This window comes from Dromiciops gliroides, chromosome 3, assembly GCF_019393635.1.
Source record: "Dromiciops gliroides isolate mDroGli1 chromosome 3, mDroGli1.pri, whole genome shotgun sequence".
Lineage (NCBI taxonomy): Eukaryota > Metazoa > Chordata > Mammalia > Microbiotheria > Microbiotheriidae > Dromiciops > Dromiciops gliroides.
Genome location: NC_057863.1, coordinates 444,988,062 through 445,009,837, shown reverse-complemented (window position 1 = coordinate 445,009,837; position 21,776 = coordinate 444,988,062). Strand labels below are relative to the sequence as shown.

At 39.5% G+C, this 21,776-nt stretch overlaps 2 protein-coding genes across 9 annotated transcripts in view; one reads left to right on the top strand and one right to left on the bottom strand.

Moving 5' to 3' along the window:
• The window catches only part of CFAP210 (cilia and flagella associated protein 210), a 31,615-nt gene extending 28,495 nt beyond the window's left edge, over nt 1-3,120 (bottom strand). The window contains exon 1 of one of the 2 annotated variants that reach the window (XM_043996690.1): nt 2,991-3,120. Coding sequence is in view for 1 of the 2 variants with exons in the window: in XM_043996689.1 (XP_043852624.1) it covers nt 2,948-3,023 (76 nt within the window). In the remaining variant the exon portion in view is untranslated. Of the gene's footprint in view, nt 1-2,947 lie in introns of both variants that reach the window. The other variant, XM_043996689.1, reaches the window with a different exon arrangement.
• Nucleotides 3,121-3,221: 101 nt separating this feature from the next.
• PHOSPHO2 (phosphatase, orphan 2) overlaps nt 3,222-21,776 on the top strand; it is a 29,084-nt gene continuing 10,529 nt past the window's right edge. The window contains exons 1-6 of one of the 7 annotated variants that reach the window (XM_043998010.1): nt 3,272-3,328; nt 5,274-5,386; nt 5,650-5,704; nt 9,079-9,250; nt 9,838-9,949; nt 18,437-19,768. In XM_043998010.1, the coding sequence (XP_043853945.1) occupies nt 18,463-19,185 (723 nt within the window). In that variant the 5' untranslated portion in view covers nt 3,272-3,328; nt 5,274-5,386; nt 5,650-5,704; ... (1 more) ...; nt 9,838-9,949; nt 18,437-18,462 and the 3' untranslated portion in view covers nt 19,186-19,768. Of the gene's footprint in view, nt 3,329-5,273; nt 5,387-5,534; nt 5,705-9,078; nt 9,251-9,837; nt 9,950-18,436; nt 19,769-21,776 lie in introns of those variants that run through there. The other 6 variants (XM_043998008.1, XM_043998005.1, XM_043998007.1 and 3 more) reach the window with 6 other exon arrangements.

Here is a 21,776-nt window from a genome sequence, read left to right as displayed (position 1 = left end):
TTGAACCCTAGCTCCAAATCCAGCATTATTTCTACTACAATTATCACCTTGGCAGGATGATTTTACATATACTAATTAGGCAGGAATCAAACCTCACAAGGTAATTTCAATTACAACGAAGGATTATTATAACATACTTGGACAGTAGTCCAAACAACTATTTCAGATAACTGAAAAAACTTATATTTCAGTGCCACTTTTTACTTTTTTTTGAAAGTCATTTATTATCCCAAACAGGAGTAATATAGCCTCACCATATTTTTATGTGAGAACTATGAACTGCTAAGTCATTTTAGTTATATATTAAATTTAAAACAATAATAAAAAAACTGCATATCTGTGTCCCATTCATAAGTGACTTTTGCTCTCTGGTACATATTTTTTTTTTACATACAAGGTATTTTATTTTTTCCGTTACATGTAAAGATAGTTCTCAACTTTTGTTTATACAAGCTTTACAATTTCAGATTTTTCTCCCTCCCTCCCCCCTCCCCTAGACAGCAGGCAATCTGATATAGGTTATATCTATATATCTATATACATATACATATAGATATAGATATATCTATACACATATCTATACACATAATAACATTAATCCTATTTCTGCATTAATCCTATTATGAGAAAAAGTCAGAGCAATGATGCAAAACCTCAAAATAGAACAAAAAAAACAGCACCCAAAACAAAAGAAATAGTATGGTTCAATCAGCATCTATACTCCACAGTTCTTTTTTTTTTCTTGTATTTGGAGATCCTCTTCTATCATGAGTTCCCTGGAACTCTTCTGTACCATTGCATTGGTGAGAAGAATATAGTCCATCACAGTAGGTCAACACTCAATGTTGATGATACTGTGTACAATGTTCTTCTGGTTCTGCTCATCTCACTCATCATCAGCTCACGTAAGACCCTCCAGGTTTCTCTGAACTCCTCCTGCTCATCATTTCTTACAGCACAATAGTATTCCATTGTATTCATATACCACAACTTGTCCAGCTTTTCCCCAATTGATGGGCACCCCCTCAACTTCCAATTCCTTGCTACCACATAAAGAGCAGCTATAAATATTTTTGTACATGTGGGTCCCTTTCCCCTTTCCATGATTTCTTTGGGAAAAAGACCTAAAAGTGGTATTGCTGGGTCAAAGGGTATGCACAGCTTTATCACCCTTTGGGCATAATTCCAAATTGCTCTCCAGAATGGCTGGATCAGTTCACAGCTCCACCAACAATGAATTAGTGTTCCAATTTTCCCACAGCTTCTCCAACATTTATTATCTTCCTTTTTTGTCATTTTAGCCAATCTGATAGGTGTCAGGTGGTACCTCAGAGTTGTTTTAATTTGCATCTCTCTAATCATTAGAGATTTAGAGCATTTTTTTTTTAGTGAGGCAATTGGGGTTAAGTGACTTGCCCAGGGTCCACACAGCTAGTAAGTGTTAAGTGTCTGAGGCTGGATTTGAACCCAGGTACTCCTGACTCCAGGGCCGGTGCTCTATCCACTGCGCCACCTAGCTGCCCCCTAGAGCATTTTTTCATATGGGAATAGATAGCTTTGGTTTCTTCATCAGAAAACTGCCTATTCATATCCTTTGACCATGGTACATATTTTTTAATTTCACTGCTTCATTGATACTATTTTCTTTCTTTCCTCCTTTTGCCTCATTCTCATTACCCACCATTTCCCCCTTTCCTTTGTAACCACTAAGTCTTGTTAATCAGATCAAAACAACACATTGGCTATGTCTGAAACAACTGCCTTCTGAATTTTGGTTATAAGACATATAATTGCCATGAGCTTTCTGGGAGGGGGAATGAGTGTGAAGTTGTGTCCATAAAGGAACCATAGTTGACTTTTGGCATCCACTTAAGGGGAGAACTGAGAAAACCCCTGGAATTTACCTACCTCAGGAGAAGCACTTGACTTCTCAATTTTAGAAGCAAGGAATTCTAAGAAGTGGAGGTGAGGAAGAAGTCTATTCTAGACACATGCCAAGGGGACAATGCCAAGGCATGGAGCTGGGAAATGAAAAACTGTTCAGAGAACAAAAAGCAGTCCAATTTGGCTGGATCATACAGTGTGGGAAAGGGAGTGATTCGTAGTAAGTCTGGAAACGTATGCAAAAACCAAATGGTGAAGGGCTTTAAATGTCAGTGTTTTTTATTTCACCCTAGAGGCAGCTGACAGGGGAGTAATGGGTAATAAGTGTGCAAAGGTATGCAGAAACTACATTGTGAAGGGCTTTAAATGTCAGTAGAAACTGAGCACTTCTCGGGCAAGGCAGTGATCGACGAGGTCCTTCCCGTACTTTAGACATATCACTTTGGCAACTGAGACCTTTGTGTCAGAGCCTAGACTCAAAGCAGGGTCTCCTGACTTCCCCGTCCACAGCTGCTTCAACCAGCCCCTAGAGCTTGTAGCTTACACCTTCGTGGGTACGTGGGTACGTGGCCACACAAACCAGGCTCCTGCGTGAGCCCTATTCTGTCTCTCCTCTCCTCCCCTCCCCTCCCCTCCTCTTCTCTCTCTCCCTCTCTCGACTGTCTTTTCTTTCTTTCTCCCTCTTCTCTTTCTCTTTCTCTCTCTCGCTCTCGCTTTCCCCCTTCCTTTCCCTTTCTCTCTCTCTCTCTCTCTCTCTCTCTCTCTCTCTCTCTCTCTCTCTCTCTCTCTCTCTCTCTCTCTCTCTCTCTCTCTCTCTGTCTCTCTCTGTCTCTCTCTCTGTCTCTCTCTCTCTCTCTGTCTCTCCCCCGACAGCACCTCTTCCTCCCTCTCTCTCTCCTTCCCTCCCTCCCCTCACCCCTTCTCTCGGATTTGCTGGTGCTCTAGGAGGACAGACCAGAGGGCTACAGGTCCCGGAGGCAGCGGAGAAGCCGGTCTCGCTGCCGGTGCCTAGAGCCCGCCCCTCCCGTACTGGTTCGGACGGAGGCCATCCCCTCTCCCTCACCTGGAGCTTCTCGCGGTTGTCCGGTCCGCCGACCGAACCGCACCTGAGAGTCTTTAAGGGCGCCCATGGTGGCCATGGCACCCCAAGGCTCCGAAGGGCCAGAGCCTGGGGCTGAAAGGAGCCCAGAGCGCAGCCCGCCCGCGGCTCTGCGCCGGAGCCTCCGAGTGTTTTCCTCCGACGCTTCCCGTTCCTTAGCAACGCTCCCGGAAGTGATTGGAAACCTTCCGCGAGAGGCAAGAAACAGATTCCGGGGGCCGAGCGGGGGCGGGGCTCGGGCTGTGCGGGGCGGAGTCGCAATCGGCAGGGGACGGTTTGGCCTTTACTGGGGGCGGGCTGGCGGAGCGGAGGCCGCGGCTGGGCGGGATGCAAAGGGCGATGCATGTGAGTGCGGGAACGGGGTCGGCGGGTGCCTGGGGCGCCAGCGGAGGGGCCTGGGGGGGCGGGCTGCGGCCTGGGCCGGGCCCCCTGCCCTGAGGTGAGCCCCTCTCCCAAGGCCCGGGGGGTGGGGAGCTCCGCGGCCGCCTCAGCAGCTGCGGGAACCGCAGCCTCCGGGGAGGGAGAGCCGGCGTAGTCCGCGCCTTGGAGGGTCGGAGAGGCCCGGGGGCTGGGGCAGTGAGGGGCGGGGGACGCCCTGAGGGGAGCCTGTAAGGCCGTTTCCCCCCCTCCCCCCCGCCAGGTGCATTCCCAAAACGGCACTTCCAGAGGAGGGGAGACGTTTTCCAATTGTCACCATAAATAAGGACTTTACTTCCCTGGGCCTCAGTTTCCTCATCTGTAAAATGAGGGGAGATTGACCTAGGTGGCCCCCACCACCGCGTCCAGGTCTAGACACATGGTCCTACGGGCTCCCTACAGAGGTAAAGACTTTAGGCCAGGCCTCTGCTCCCCCCTCCCCCACTCCCTTCTTTTGACACTTGACTGGACTCTTGACCTGGGGCTCGGTAGGGTGGGGCCTGCTGAGCGCTTAAGGCTCTCCATGGCCGGGCGACTCTTGCAAATGACCACAAAGGGCTGTGCATTTAAGCTTCCCTGAACTGATAAAGCACAGATTCAGCCAAAAAAGTTTTCGCTTATTTATTTATTTATTTCAATGATGATAACTAAGCTAGTAGTCGGGAGACCTGGGCTTTGTCACTACCCAACTAGGTTTCGCCTAGTGATTTCATCACTTCAAGTTATTTTTTCATCTGTAAAATGAGGTTCTTAACCTTTTTGTGTGTCTTGGACCCCTTCTCAGAATAACGTTTTTAAAAAGTACTAAATAAGATGCATAAAATTATAAAGAGCTTAGCACAATAAATGTATAAAGGAAACCATTAATAGTAAAATGAAATTGTCAAAAATATTTTGAAAAACAAGCTCACAAAAACAAACAAGAAAAGGGGCAGCTAGGTGGCGCAGTGGATAGAGCACCGGCCCTGGAGTCAGGAAGGCCTGAGTTCAAATATGGCCTGGGACACTTAACACTTACTAGCTGTGTGACCCTGGGCAAGTCACTTAACCCCAATTGCCTCACCAAAAAGAAAAACAAGCGCACGGAGCCCAGTTTAAAAACTCCTGGACTAGATGATCTCTAAAATCCTATTCATAGGTTCATAGATTTAGAGCTGGAAGGAGACCTTAGAAGACATCTAATTCAGTCCTTCATTTTAGTGAAGTATCCTAGAAAGAAGTGATTCGCCCAGGGTCACAAAAGTAGCAGCAAAAATAGAGTTTAGCTTTAGACCAAGATCTACTGTTTACAGATCAGCAGCCTTTCCACTGTGCTAGGCTGCTTCCTATCCACTCTAGGTAAAATTCCTGCTTTGTCCTGGAATGTATGTATAATAAATAAACTGAATAGAAATAAGTAGTGAAGTAGGGACTCTATCAGGCAATTCCATAGTATTCATAATTTAGAGACTATGTTAGGGACCAGATTGGCATCCTGGAATTAAAACTTGCTAGATAAGACTTGTAAGAACTAAGCTTCAGGGCAGTTAGGTAGGGCAGTGGATAAGGCACTGACCCTGGATTCAGGAGGACCTGAGTTCAAATCCAGCCTCAGACACTTGATACTTACTAGCTGTGTGACCCTGGGCAAGTCACTTAACCCTCATTGCCCCACCAAAAAATTGAAAAAAACCCTAAGCCTCAAGTATCTAGCTCTGTAAAAATCTCACTAACTCACATTTATGTACAGATTATTTCATTAGCAAAAATGCACTTTAAATCCTTCACTGTGACCATTTAAGAAGTGCAGTATTGGATTTACATAGTTGAGAATATTTCACTTCCTTTGAAAATTGTTTCCCCTTTTCTCCTATTTCTTTGCTTTTTTCCATAGGATCATAGAGCTGGAAAGGAACTGGAGGGCATCTAGTCCAAATCCCTCCTTTTTTATGTATGAGAGAACTCAGAGGCCTGGGGAAGTTAAGTCACTTGCCCAAGGTTACACAGGTAGTTAAATAACAGGCAGTTTTTCAGTTTTGTTTTGATCCATTTCTTGATCCATCTTTGATCCGTTTTTTGATTAATGTTAAAACTTACTTATTAATATTGAAAAATACTTCAATGAACTTTATAACTAATACCATTGTTTTTGCAGCTGTACAACTTAGACCAGGCCCATTGTTCCAAGCTTTAAAAGATTTAGCTTTAAAGAATTATGTTCTGGAAAGTTAAGAATATTTTTTAATGAAAGCTGACATTATGATCCACAGCTGTACCATATTACTTCAGCCTCACAACTATCAGTTGTACTTCCCTATGACATAGGTAAGTAGGGAAAAGGTTAGTGAAAAATAGTTGAAGAGAGAAATTATTTTTGTATATAGTATTTGTCAGATGACATGTAACTGTACGGTACTGGTAATTTTGTCTACGTGTGTTTCCTTTTAATATGTTGTGGAAAACTTGTAGGTAATTTTAACTGTAAGTAGTTAAAAATTTTTTACCATTATGCTGTCTGTAGGGTGATAGATTTTTTTCAACTCTAGTTCTTGAAGACCTTCTATTAACACATAGAATTCTTGCAGTTTGCATGGCGGTAGTTGGAGGAAATCAGAAAATGGTACTCATCCCTACAGAGTCTTAGTTTTACTGAAGTATTGACAATGTATTTATGAATACTTACATGGGTAGTAGAATGTATTAATAACTTTATATGACTTTACAAATGAGTCTTCTTGGCTACATTATACATTAGTGTAGGGAGTAGAATATTACATATTGAAATGTCTTTGAACTAGGACTGATCCATTTCTGGATCAATCAGCTAACATATTAAGTGCCTACATATGCCAGGGACTCTGTTAAACCCTGGAGATGCAAAGGAGGCAAAAAACCCAGTCTCTCTTCTCAAAGAGCTTACAGTAATAGAGGAGGCAACGTGCCAACAATTAGAAGAAAAACATTTTTTGAAGTGTTTAGTATGTCAGGTACTGTATTAAGCACTTTACAAATATTATCTCATTTGTTCCTCACAGCAGCCTTATAAGATAGGTGCTGTTATGATCAGTATTTTACAGCTGAGGAAACTGAGGCAGGTAGAGGTTAAGTGACTTTCTCAGGGTCACACTCTCAGATACTTACTAGTCTGAGGCTGGATTTGATTTGTACTGAGGCTAGCACTATCATACCACCTAGCTAGACACAAACAAACTATATTTAGGATAAATTGGATGACTGTGGAGGGGGCTGGGAGGTAATCTCAAAGGTCAGGCACTAAGGTTAAAGAGGACAGGGAAAGACTTCATGTAAAAGATAGGACTTTAGCTAAGACTTGAAGGAAGCCAGGGAAACTAGAAATCTGAGATAAGGAAGACCACCATTCCAGGCAAGGATGGCAGCTATGTGGCGCAGTGGATAAAGCACCAGCTCTAGATTCAGGAGGACCCGAGTTCAAATCCGGCCTCAGACACTTGACACTTAACTAGCTGTGTGACCCTGGGCGAGTCACTTAACCGTCATTGTCCCACCCCCCAAAAAAGTAAGGAGATAGAGTCTTGTATTCAAGAAATGGCAAGGAGGACAACTACAGAGTACATGGAGAAGAGTAAGATCTATGAAGACTGGAAAGTTAGGGTGGAGCCAGATTTTGAAAGGCTTTGAAAGCCACAGGACATAACTATAAATTTGAAATCCTTTTTTTCAATCCTCGTTCTATTTGACCTCTCTGCAGCGTTTGACACTCTCACACCTTCCTCCTCTTGATACTCTCTTCTCTCTATAGGTCACACCACTCTCCTGGTTCTCTTCTTAGCTATTTGATGACATCTTCTTGGTCTTTTTTGCTGCATCTTCAACCAGGTCATACTCACTAACCATGGGTGTCCCCCAGGGCCCTATTTCATGCCCTCTTGTCCTTCTATACTATTTTATTTGGTGATCTCATCAGTTCCCAGGGATTCAGTTATTTTCAAATCTACTTTTCCCAGCCCTAATTTCTCTACTTACCTTCAGTCTTGCATCACCAACTGACTATTAGACATCTTGAACTGGATGTCCTGAAGACATCTTAGACTCAACATGTCCAAAACTCATTATCTTTCCCCACAAACTCTTCTACCTTCCAAACTTCCCTGTTACTGTCAAAAGCACCACCATCCTCCCAGTCCCCCAGGCTCTCAATCTAGATGTCATCCTTGATTGCTTACTGACTCTCACACAGCCCCCCCATATAACCAATCTGTTGCTAAGGCCTGTCAGTTTCACATTTACACCCTCTTCTTTCCTTTGATACTGCCACCACCCTGGTATAGACCCTCATCTCTTCACACCTGCACTGTTGTACTAGGCTGCTGGTTAGTCTATCTGCCTCAAGTCTCTCCCCACTCCAGTCCATCATTTAGCTGCCAAAGTAATTTTCCTAAAGTTCGAATCTGACCGGGAAAGATTACCAGTTCGGTTTTATTTGTTTTTTTTTTTTTTCTGCAGGGCAATGGGGGTTAAGTGACTTGCCCAGGGTCACACAGCTAGTAAGTGTCAAGTGTCTGAGGCTAGATTTGAGCTCAGGTCCTCCTGAATCCAGGGCCGGTGCTCTATCCACTGCGCCACCTAGCCACCCCCACCAATTCAGTTTTAGATCTGTTGAATTTAATATTCCTACTGGACATCCAACTTGAGATGTCTAAAAGGTATGACGAGTTCAGCAGAGAAGTTAGGGATGAATAAGTAGATCATCAGGATAGAAATAATCATTTAATCCATGGGACCTGATGAGATCACAAAGTAGAATAATAGAGAGAGAGAAGAGAAGAGGGCTCAGAACAGAACCCTATAGGACACCAGTGTTTAGTGGGAATGATCAGGATGAAAATTCAGGAAAGGAGAATGAGAGAGAGGTCAGATAGGTAAGAGGAAAACCAGGAAAAAGTAGTGTCACAAGGCATCCTGGACTTGCTAGATAGACTCTGCATCATTCCTGGTATTAGTGATCCAAGGGAGACCAAGCTCCCCTCCAAGGAATTAGGTGACTTTGAAGTATAGAACGCCCTATTTAGTATGAAGTCTGTGGCATTTATCTTCCTGTCGACTATGATATATCATGGGCGCATGCAAGAATAATCTAAACCCCTAGTTAGTAATGTAAAACTAAACCAGCTAGGGGCAGCTAGGTGGCACAGTGGATGGAGCACCGGCCCTGGAGTCAGGAGTACCTGAGTTCAAATCCGGCCTCAGACACTTAACACTTACTAGCTATGTGACCCTGTGCAAATCACTTAACCCCAATTGCCTCACTCAAAACAAAACTAAACTAAACCAGCTTTCTTTATGACCAGACATTTTATGTGATCTTTCCTGTAGCTGCCAGGTATAGGTTTCACCTGTCGTGAATATAAATAAGCTAAGTGATTTGGTAGAGAAATGAGATGAATCTGGACTATTAAAACTCTGAATATTTGTGGAACAGTTCAAAATTCTGTCATAAAGTGTTCTTATCACATGATTCTCTGTTAAATGTTAAAATCTAAAAGAAATTGGATCTGGAAATCTCCACATTATTTCTCTGACATCTGAGTGCTTATTTTTTCAGTTATATTTATTTGTTTTTCCTATACTAATGTGTATGTTATCTTAGTGGAAAAGAGGAAGAGTGGGATGTTATATGACACATATTAAGTTATTAAGGTATTGGTTTTCAATTTTAGGTGTTAAGAAGCCTCACTTCCATAACTTCCAAACAAGGACTGCTCCTCACGAAAGTATATTGAAACATATTGACAAATAACCTGCGTGGTATTTAAAATGAGATGGTTCTGGCCTTTGAACTCCAGCTCTAAGTTGAAATAAAGCACTGTTCCCTTGGAGAAATTAATTTGGGTAGGTATCTCTTCATTAGCTGTTTTTTCTATACATTTATTACAATAAAAATTGGGTTCTAGAGATAGCATGAAAAATGGACAGAAATCAAAGAAATGAAATGAAGAGCAACAGATATCTATTATTAGATGGATACAAAGTAAACTAGTAGAACTATGTTAATTAGAAAAGCATTTTAATCTACTTTGTGGGGGTTTGGTAGCTACAGAATTTTAGTGACCTCTTCTCTACCATGGTTAAAATAACTAAATCACAGTCTTCAACTTAGGAAGGGTATGTTTCAAAAGTTCCTTTTTAAGCCTATCATTTGAAATTCAGACTTCATATTTCCCTAGAAACAATGAATAATTATTAACTCTACATAAAAGAAGACACCTTTCTGATCTCTATGTGTTCTGAACTCCAGTTAAAGAGTGGGTCAGTTGCTTCTATGAAGTTTAGGAGGATGTCTGGATTTGAACTCCTACCATTTGTTCATCTGTATGTCATTCCTAACTCAGGGAACTGCCCATTTTTAAGTATCAAATATTTCAACTCTTTTATTGATGTTTCTTTTTTTATATTGGTTGTGTTCTTTTTCCTTTTAGGTACTTTTTGCTAAAAATCTCTTAACATTTAAAAGGTCTTAAGAGTTAAGATAGGTCTCATATAGGAATGTTTTTGGTTACTTTGTGCTTTGGAGCTTATTAACATTTTCAGGTAAGTGTTAAACTTTACCCAAAAGCTATTGTTTCTTTTTATCTCAAGTTGTTTTTATGGTTTGATATCCCTGTCTATAAAAACCCTTTCCTTTTGTGCACTTTATTATTTATATCTACTAGTGGTCCCTCTTTATTGCTTTTATCCCCTGTATTATTATATTCAGTCTAAATTCTCATACATTTACCTTCCATTTTGCTATTCATTACCATCTGTTGTCTTTTCCTTTTGTTTCTTGTTAGTCTCCTTATGGCCCCCACTGCTAATCCCCATCTGTTCTTTCAGGCATCTTCATTCTCTTCAGAAGACTTCATAAAGGAATCTATGAACTCTCTAATAGCGAGAACAGAATAAAACTATAAATAATCCTTATATCATAATCCATTTCCCACCAAAGTAATAGACCATACATATACCATTTTTTATTTGGCACTTTAGTGCCAGACTATCTATGTATTACATATCTCTTACAAAATTGTTACCAGAAATTATTTAGGATTAAGTGTCTTTTTTTGCCTTTGCTATTTAGCCTCTGGCAGCACGACAATACTAATGTTCCAGCAAGCATTGGCAATTAAAATTAATTAATAAGATAAATATCTTAAATAAAATTTTTTAAATACCTATTATGATATGAATTTTAAATTATAACAGTTCATGTAATATCACATTTTGGTCAGAATTTTATGATGGTAAACAGAAACAAATATTTTAAAACTTTTTTTAAACAAATAAAATAATATTAATGACAAATATTGGGAGTTTTATTAGGCATAGTTAGCCCACATTTTTTTCTGTTTTGATCCTTTGGGTTTTTACATTTAATTACCTCGTAATAACTGATGTTAGAATAAAGTACTAAGTATGCTTCCTTTTAGTCTTTTTTTGGGGGGGGGGGGTGAGGCAATTGGGGTTAAGTGACTCGCCCAGGGTCACACAGCTAGTAAGTGTTAAGTGTCTGAGGCTAGATTTGAACTCAGGTCCTCCTGAATCAATGGCTGGTGCTCTATCCACTGCGCCACCTAGATGCCCCTCCTTTTAGTCTTTAAAGATAGCCTAGCCCCATGGTCCCTTTTGTACCTCCCCTTCAGATTGTTAGCTTGTGGAATCATACTAATAGGAATTCAGTAATATTATGGACATCATTTTAGATAGCAATCAGATACGATGCTCTGAATTTATGTAGATCTGTATTCATAGTGGCAATTTAATTAATTTTAGTGCTCTTAACACCAGTATAAATGATAGCCTCTCTATACCTTTGTAGCTTGTATGTTTCTCATTCAGATATTTGTTCCTCCACTGGGGGAGTCCACCCAATGTCCTGTAGACTTCCTTTGATTCTTTTTTCTTTTTGCAGGGCAGTGAAGGTTAAGTGACTTTCCCAGGGTCACACAGCTAGTAAGCATCAAGTGTCTGAGGTCCTTCTGAATCCAGGGTCAGTGCTTTATCCACTGCACCACTCAGCTGCCCCCTCTGATTCTTTTAATATCTCAAAAGTACCATGGAACATTTTGCTCTCCATTTTTTTCTGATTCTAACTGTGTGACCCAGCTTACACATACCCTTAATAATATCTTCTCTACAAATATGCCTGTTTATACCTTGAAATCATCTACAATTTTGGTTATTAGGAAAGTTTGTTATTATTTGATTTGCATCCATTGAATGCTATTAGTTTTTAAAAATTGAACTTTTCCAGCAGCAGACTCATGAGAGATGCTATAGTTTGTCAAATGTGATTTAATCTGATATGCTTTACTTATATTTTGAGCCTAGTTAATTGTTCTTATGCAACACTTTTCCATATATAGTTCGACTAACTAAATGGGCTCCCTGTCCAGTTGTCTATCATACTTTGGACAACATGTGTTTTCTATCTACCTTATTTATCCATTTTTGGTGAGGTTAACCAATCTTTTAAAAATTATTAACAGTTTCACCAAGGAGCTTCTGTAGTGTGCGGTGATTTGAAGCAATTAATACAATGCATCCTATGAATTGGAGCATTTGGAAAAGCTCACCATCAAAAGGGAATCATTTTTGTTTGGACTCTTTACAAGATATCCAATGCACTGACAAATATCATAAGTAAACACATATCTCCCTGGCATGTGCTTCATACGATGTCAGTATTCAAAAGGTCAAAGAAAGTTAATCTCCATCAGCACAATTATCCTTAAATCTAATATCTTAATATATTTTCTGTTCTACCCCTAAGTTTTTGCTTATACATTCACTCATGCCTAGAAAGGATTCTCCTTACCCCCATATAGATCTCTTTCAGTCCATGCCTTTTTTCCAGCTCCTCCATGAAACTTTCCCTGACGCCCTTTCCCCTCCCTTCCATTCCAAGTGAAAGTGATCTCTCCCTCATCAAAATTCTTGAAGCATTTTGCTTGGACCTAGAATTGACATTTATCTTACTTTCCTTCATATCACAGATGTTGTTTTTTTTTAAATGAACACATTAGTATTAGACTGGTACCTTCCCAAAAGCAGTTTTTGTTGTATCCTCAGGGCCTAGCACAATGTCTACTGAATCTTGTTTGAAGCAGGCTTATAAAGCTCTATTTGGCTTTGCCTAGTCAAATGCCTTTTAAAATCAACAATAGATGTAGCAGGCTCAATATTCTCTACATCTGTCAGTGTGGGACTGTGAAGATACCATCTGCTATAATTGCCTGCAGAAGCTTCCCTAAGCCCTTCTCCTGTTTCCATCAAGAATACTCTTGTGCATAAACCGTAAGGATTTTATAGAGATGAGAAATGAAACATGTTATGAGTTGGCAGTTACTAATGTCTTTGCAGTCACCCTTATTTGGTAAAAGAACCGACCATGATCTTTTTCATTCTTTTGAAAGCTTCCCTTCTTTAAGATATATCCAAAATTCAATCTTGAATACCTTAAAAACCATGTTGCCCCCACAGATTGGTTTACTAAATATTTACTAAGAACTCATGTACCAGGGCACTGGGGATTGAGAAACAAAAAAATCCCTGCCCTTTAAGAGCTTCCAGTCTATGGGTGGTTGCATTGGGATGATACAATATGAATATAGAAAATCAAATACCAAATATATAAAAATATTTTTGGGCGGTGAACAATTTAACAATTAAAACAGGATAGGCTTCCTGTAAAAGATTGTTTTTGAGGTGAGCCTTAGAAGGAACAAGGAATTGTAAGAAGCATATGTGAGGAGGGAGTATGTTAGGCCCAGAAGATACTCATACAAAGTCACTGAGACAGGAGATGAATGTTGTATGCAGGGAATGATAAAGCCATTTGGCTAAAATACAGAGTTCTTGAAGGATTCATCAAAGGAAACTGAGGGAGTGTCTAAGCAGGTAGAAGCAAGAGAGAGCAGTCATGAAAATCCAAGGAAGATAGCATATCTAGGATGAAGGGCCTGTCAACAATGCCAAATGCCACATAGAGATCGAGGAGGATAAAAACTTTGACATAGCAGTGTAACGATTAGAATGACGCCACCTGCTGGAGACTTACTGTAGAAGAGTTCCGCCCATGAAGCGAAGGTCTTTGAGGGCAAGATTAGGAGTCTTTTCTTTGGCATCAGGAAGTGACGTTGGGTAGTGGGAGGAAGAAGGAAGAGACTAGCGCTCTGTCTCTGGCTTTCCTTTGGACTCTGGTGGAGAGCGGAGCTAGAAATGTGCTCTCCCTTTAATAGATAGGAATCTAGGCCTTTCTCTCTCTCTTTATCAAATTCTTATTCTCCTTAATAAACGCTTAAAAGTCTAACTCTTGCTAAAGCTTATAATTTATTGGCGACCACTCATTGGATATTTTAGACAGACTAGCTAGAATTTTAGCCCTCAACAGCAGGCAGCTAGGTGGTACAGTGGATAAAGCACCACCCCTGGATTCAAGAGGACCTGAGTTCAAATCCAGCCTTAGACACTTGACACTTACTAGCTGTGTGATCTTGGGCAAATCACTCTCATTGCCCCACCAAAAAAACCCCCAAAACTCTTGACATCATAATCAGATCTGGCCACGTAAATTGTCATTTACTATATCATTGGTAACTCAGTCAAATATTTATTAAGCACCTACTATATGCCAGGCACTGTGCTAAGTACTTGGGATGTCAATACAAATAAAGAGTCCCTGGCCTCAAGGAACTTAAAATCTAATGGGGGAAGATAGCACACAAAAGGAAGCTAAAAAGCATGGGTGGGGGGCAGAAAATGTACCTGGTGCTGGATGTCATGATGGAAAGAGATGCAAAAGAGTTGCAGCTGCTGGAAAATGGGGAAAAGACTGTGCTGGGTCCCCTCCTTAAATGGAAGTTTTGTAGCTTCTGGTCCAGTCCACCAGCTAAAGGGGCTGAAGCTTCTGATGAGATCTCAGTTTGTTGCATTGGTTCACTTGTTTCAGTCATGTCTGACTTTTTTGTGACCCCATTTGGGGTTTTTTTGGCAAAGATACTGGAGTGGTTTGCCATTTCCTTCTCCAACCCATTTTATAGATGAGAAAACTGAGGGAAACAGGGTGAAGTGACTTGCCCAGGGTCACAGGGCTAGTAAGTATCTGAGGCTGGATTTAAACTTAGGAAGATTAGTCTTCCTGACTCCAGGCTCAGAACTTTATCCACTGTACTACTTAGCTTCTGAGATGTCAGTATTGAGTCTGATCCAATGTTGCAGGATAGGAAAGTTTCCCATTAGATGATGTGAGATTAGAAGCCAGATTTCTAGGGGTTGAAAAAGTGAGTGAAAGGAGAGGAAAGTGAAGGCAGTGAATGTAAGCAGCCTTTCCTAGGAGTTTTGTTGTGAAAGGGAGATAAGAGAACCATAGCTTGAAGTGATGGTCAGGTTAAATGAAGGGGTTTGGGGGCAGCTAGGTGGCGCAGTAGACAAGAGCACCCACCCTGGAGTCAGGAGGACCTGAGTTCAAATCCAGCCTGAGACACTTAACATTTACTAGCTGTGTGACCCTAGGCAAGTCACTTAAGCCCAATTGCCTGACCAAAATTAATGAAGGAGTTTTTTAGGGTCAAGTGGATTTGGACATGTTTGTAGGCAGCAGAGAAGGAACCAGTATGGGAAGATGGGAGATTAAAGGGCATGCTTATAAGGGGCAGGCAAGCTACTGTGGAGGAGGTAAGATCAAGGAAACAAGTAGAGGTGTTGGCTTTGGCAAAAAGGACTGCCTCTAATCAGAAACAGGAGGAAAGGATGGGGAATATTGATAGTAGGATTTTGAGATATAGACAAAGAGAAAATAGTAGCTAATTAAAATGGCCTCTATTTTCTTAGCACAGTATGTTGTGAGGTCCTTTGCCGAGAGGGAGAGATTAAGAGTTGGTTTAGGAAACTTGAAGAGAGAAGAGGTTTAAAATTGCAGCTGTGGGGAGCGTAATAGGGAGTTCATTAAGGAGAAAAATATAAGGTGTGTCTTGCTGCATTGTAGATGCTGTTAATATTAGATTAACAAGTTTATAGTGGACCCAGTCAGCCTTTAGCTGCTCTTGACTGAGAGCATCAAAGGCACATGGTCTGGATAACCCAGGGTTGGGCTTGACAAGGCATCAGTAGCAATAGAACAAAGGAGCAAAGATTTTTTTCTTTGTATATCTAGACAGGCCTAGTTTTCTTTCTGACTTATAATCTTATGTAGAATTGCCACTTGTTCACATAGACATCTGGTACCACTCTGGGAAAGTCTGATGTGTTAGTTCCACTGAAGAGACTAGATTGCTGTAGAAATGTCATCAGAACTGTTCTCTTTCTGGCTTCCACATCTATAAATACTTCCAAATATAATCCGTCTTGGGTGTCATATCAGGTTCTCTGCAAGCTTGTTTTCTTCACTATTTATTGCTATATTGTAAGGTATTGCCTGTGGTTTTCTTTGTTCATCTTCTGTAATGTTTTGTCAGTAGCTTATACTCTAAAGTAGGCTTATCCTTGGCTGCCATATCTTTCTCCTTAGAAAAGGTGTTAAGTGTTTTTGCTGGCTTCGTGTAGTTTCTGAACTCTTTCAGCCTCTTTGTTGTAGTAACTGTTTTGCATTGGTTAACTTCTCTGCAATGGTGATAGAAACACCACCTTCATTATGTTCATTTCTCTCTTCAGAATCAACAAGTTGTTTAAACAGGTCAGTTTAAAACTCATAAGCATATGGCATCTTCTCAGCTTTATCTTTTCTTTCAATTTTGTATTTGCTTTGAACTTTCCTCTTATTATCTGATTGTACAGTTATTCCGAAATGACTGCTACCTCTATAATGCGTTATTTCCTATTTGATATAGTTTCATTTTTGTGATGATATTTGTGGCTGAGGCTCCAAAGTAGTCAGGAAGCCCTTGGTATTTTTTCCACTTCTTGATTCAGAACCATATTTTCCAACTTGATTTTTGCCATCCTTCCTTTTGCCCAACTTTGCATTGAATTCACCTAGCATCGAAGTGTATTTTGACTTAGTTTGGTTAGTTTTGAATTTATTTTGATCTAATTCAGCAAGAATTTGTAAAATGCTCTATGTGCCAAATACTATAGTAGGCCGTGGGATACAGTAACAAAAATGAAGTAGTGCCCCACCTCAAGGAGCTGAGACTATCAGGACAAAGTAGTGCCCCACCTCAAGGAGCTGAGACTATCAGGACAAACACCACATACACAGCTAAGTAAATTTAAAATATGTACAAAGCAAATTCTAAGTAACTTTGGAGAGATCATTAACAAATTGGGGAAGATCAGAAAAGGCTTCACATAGGAGCAAAGAGTACTTTGTGGGTTTTTTTGTTTTTTTTTTTTGGTGAGGCAGTTGGGGTTAAGTGACTTGCCCAGGGTCACACAGCTAGTAAGTGTTAAGTGTCTGAGGCTGGATTTGAACTCAGGTACTCCTGACTCCAGGGCAGGTACTCTATCCACTGCGCCACCTAGCTGCCCCTTTGTGTTAAATTTTTAAAAGAACAAGGAATTCTAAAGGGGAAAATAAGCATGAGGAGCATTCCAAGCATGGGGTACAACCCATACAAAGACACAGAGGTGGGAGATGAAATGCAGTGTGTAGTTAACAGCAGATGGGCCAGTTTAGCTAGAACATAGAGTGTATGAGGGAGAGAGATGGGAAATTAGTATGGAAAAGAGATCAGAGCCAGATTGGGAAAGATTTTAGAAACTAAGCAGAGGAGCTTATATTTTATCCTAGAGAAAAGATGGAGCCACTGAAGCTTCTTTGTCTAGGGAAATATTAGTTTGTCAGTTGTGTGAAGTATGATTGGAGAGCGAAGACATGAGGTAGGGAGGCTATGGCAGTAAAGTGAGAGCATTGAAGGAGGGCATGAGCAAGAATTCACATAAACTCATGATAGACATACAACAACAAGAACAATCGCTAAAAATATATATAGCCCCTACTATTTGACAGGTACTGTGCTAAGTGTGTTACAAATATCTGATTTGATCCTCACAACAACCCTGGGAGGTAGGTGGTGGTGTTATCCCCATTTTACAGATGAGAAAACTGAGGCAAACATGTTAAGTGACTTATCCAAGGGTCATATTTGAACTCAGGTCTTCCTGACTCCAGGCCCAGCCCTCTAACCTTGCACCACCTCAATCCCCCTAATATTTGTTGAATCTAGTTAGTTAATTTGGCAAGAAAGTGTTTGGTAGGTTGCCATTCATACAGTTAGAGGACAGAGTCCTCATATTAGATTCTAGATCCATTGCAGGATTAGAGGATCTTGTCAAGATTTTTTTATAATTTCGCTATAGCCTCTGCACTAAATACTGGTATATAAGCAATAAAAGGAATAAGCACCTTAATGGTGCTTCGTGGTTAACATGATTAGTTATCAAAATACCAGTTTCCTGTCACTTTTAACCATAGACTCAAACCAACTCTGCCAAATCCTCAATTTATCTCTCTGAGAATAACCTTAAAGCCATCCTTTCATTTAGCCACATTCTCCCCATGTATTCTAGTTTTAACAAGATATATGTGGTTTACTTCTATTAATACATTATTCATTGGTCTTTGGACAAAAATTTTACACAGTACCAAAAGTTTAATGTGAATTTAAGAACTATATGATTCTTGGGCCCTCCTCTCCTTTTCTGTCACTAAAAACATGGAAAGGCTATTTTGCAATTTTGTCTTTTTCATAGCTATCTAGCCTTCTCTTGAGCCTTTCTGTACATATCTAGACTCTTACCATTTAGTAGAATCTGTCATTGCTTATATTCCACTGGCATAGCCTTCACGAACCTAGGGTTATTTCCACACCAGGATGAGATAGCAGAATAATACTTTTGTGGAGGAAATTTCTATCTCCCTAATAAAAAATGCTGTCATAGTTTTCCTATATCTATAGGTGAGCAGAATTTAGCCTACTATAGATTTTAACTTTTCTTGTTTTAAAATTAAATATTTTGATAAAAGTGTTTGATCTAACTATAGAAGGAAAATATTTAAAATAGAATATATTTAGGGAAATAACATTTCTTCTTTTTCAGAGTAAGACAAATCTTATTCTGCAGCCATGAAATTTCTACTGATTTTTGACTTTGACCATACAATCATAGATGACAATAGTGACACCTGGATTGTGAAATGTGCTCCTGAGAAAAATCTTCCCAATGAACTAAAAGATTCTTATGAAAAAGGAAAGTGGAACGAATATATGGGCAGAGTCTTTAAATATTTAGGAGATAAAGGAATAAGGGAATATGAAATGAAAAGAACTATGACAGAAATACCTTTTACTGAAGGAATGATAGAGCTTATAAACTTTGTTGGAAAGAATAAAGATATTTTTGACTGCATAATCATTTCAGATTCAAATACAATCTTCATAGATTGGATTTTAGGAGCTGCCAAAATTCGTGATGTGTTTGATGAAGTGTTTACAAACCCAGCAGCTTTCAATGAAAATGGTTATCTTACTCTGGAAGGTGTTCATGTTCATCATTGTGATAAGTGCCCAAAGAATCTCTGTAAAAGAAAAATTCTGGTAGAATTTATAGATAAACAATTACAAAAAGGAGTGAAATACACCCAGATTATTTATCTGGGTGATGGTGAGAATGATTTCTGTCCAATAACCTATCTAAAGAAGAATGATGTTTCTATGCCTCGCAAAGGATTTTCTTTACATAAGTTGATTTCTGAAATGCGTCAAGATACACCTTTGGAATCTTCTGTTGTAGTTTGGTCATCAGCTTTTGAAATACTTTCTCATTTGAAATTACTTATAAAGGAATAATTTATAACAAATTTGGAGATGGCTTAAATGAATAAGAAAAGTAGCTTATACTTAAATTTTATATAATAGCAGAAAAAGTAGTTGTTATATTCTAAAGGAATATATGCAATATCAATATTTCCCAAATTTTCATACTTTCCTTTTGAAATAAAATTCACGAAAGTGTGATTTTTAAAATGTCAAGTTCACTTCACAAAATCTCATTTATTACTTTACAGGGAATAGGTTTATCCACTGTGCATAGTATGCTTGTCAATGTAATCTCCAGAAACAGAACTCAAAATTCTTAGGAATATTCATTAATACAGGGCATGTTATAGTAACTTTTAGAGGATTGTGCCATTGAAATAAAGTCTTATTGAGACTATTATGCCAAAACATGTTAATTTTAACGATCTAATTTTTAGACTTAAATGTCCAGCATGTAATTACTCTTCCGGTTTTTATTTCTTCCAAATTATTAACAGAGACCCTTAGCCCCTAAAAGATGTACTTATAATAATTTAATGTGGAAAAATGTGTACCATTTATTCAGTTATTTTGTAAATGTAAAACATAAATAAACACATCTCATTTACCTTTATTTGTTGTAGAGAAAGTGACTCAGAGAACTAATAGGTTAAATTATATTAGATCACATCCAGTTTTACAGATATCTGTAAAATCTGCCTATATGTCAGACCTAGTAGTTGTTTATGAGATTTCAATATTAAAGAATGTTTTTTTTAAAGTTAAGAACTTTATGCAATATATACATACCCTATATAAAATTGTCCCAACCAATATCTTTTGGCAGTAATACCAGTAATGTGTTATTACAATATTCCATCTTAAGTTTTGAATTTCTTCTGTAGTATCCTTTGGTCAAGATTAGCCCAGGCTCGTTCAACTCATGTCCATCCAAGCATCTGCCTCCCCCAACCAATTTCATGGTTACAACATCTCAGTTCTTACCTCCCCACCCGATCAGTCCCTGTCATCCCTTGCCTTAGATCACACCTAGAACACTCTCCCACACTACCTCAGTTCTTTAGAACTCATAGTTCTAAAATTTGTCTTCTTCATCCTAATATCTCATTTTATGATATTGTTCTATGATCCCAATTATGACATATTTCACTTAATATCATGTGATGAATTAACATTAGGCAGTATATACTAATATGTACAGAAATGTATGTTTATACAAATATGAGAGAGAAAGAACACCAAAGAGAGAAAATATAGCTTTAAAGACCTTAAGGTGATAAAATATTCTTGTCCTAATAAACTTTTATTTTTTTTCTGTAAACCTGTACCTTGATATTGAACAACAGCTTCCTGAAGGTAAGTGATACATTTGAGAACAAAACAAACATCTTCAAATGACTAGAATCTAATTTTCTAGATCAGTAACTTACTGAATGATAACTCTCACATCCAGGATTGTCCCTGTACTCTTTTTTTTTTTTTTTATTTTAGTGAGGCAATTGGGGTTAAGTGCCTTTCCCAGGGTCACACAGCTAGTAAGTGTTAAGTGTCTGAGGTCGGATTTGAACTCAGGTACTCCTGACTTCAGGGCCGGTGCTCTATCCATTGCACCACCTAGCTGCCCCTCCCTGTACTCTTTTGATAGTTATATAGTTAAATTTCTTAATACAAATAAATGAGTTTTATCTTTCTTAATGCCTGTGAAGTTCTACATTAGCATTAGGCTTTCTTCCCAATTGATGTTATTTACTTTTTATTTTCTGTTACCAGTACATAGCATCCAATAAACAAATTAAAAGAAGTTTATCCTAGAATCTTAATGGTTATCAGAGTCTAATCCGTGTCTAAAACATGAATGCCATTATAACATCCTTGACAGTGGTTATTCAGCAACTGCTTAACAGTGTCCTCCAGTGACACAATTCATATTTCAGTTCCACTTTTGCACAGTTCTAATTCTTACACAGTTTTTCCTTCTGTCTGATCAATAAGCATTTGTTCACCTCTGCTAAGTGCTAAGTGTTGGGGATACAAAGGAAGGGAAAACATAGCCCTCACCCTTAGGTAGCTCACATTTTGATGGAGCCAGCATGTAGACAATGTACGTGCAGCTTATGTGTAGAATGGAGGTACTCTAAGAGGGAGGGCTTCCTACAGAAGTGGGATGTGAACTCTTTTGAAAGAGGTCAAAGAAGCCAAGAGCTAAAGGCAAGGAGGGGATGCATTATAGGAAGACAAGGGGGCAGCCTGTGAAAAATATGTTTGTTACTTCCACTTAGTCTTGCCTATTCCTGGCATTTAGGAGCAAAAAGAAAGGTCTGGTAACTCACAACAGACCTCCCAAGTATTTAAGCCAGTAATCATGATCCTTCCAAGTCTCCTTCATATTAAAGATCTCTTTTTTTCAAACTAGCCACCCTTGGGTCCCCTCACCAATCTGGTCTCTGCTTTAGACTAATTCTAGCTTGTCCTTAATATGTGGTGTCCAGAATGGAAATGAGGTTGCCAGATATAGTCTGGTTAGGACAGAGTGAAACAGACTCACAACCTCTCTCATTCTGAACCCTGTACTTCTTTTCAAGCATATACTAGCAACACTAGGCTTTTGGGGTGTCGTGTAA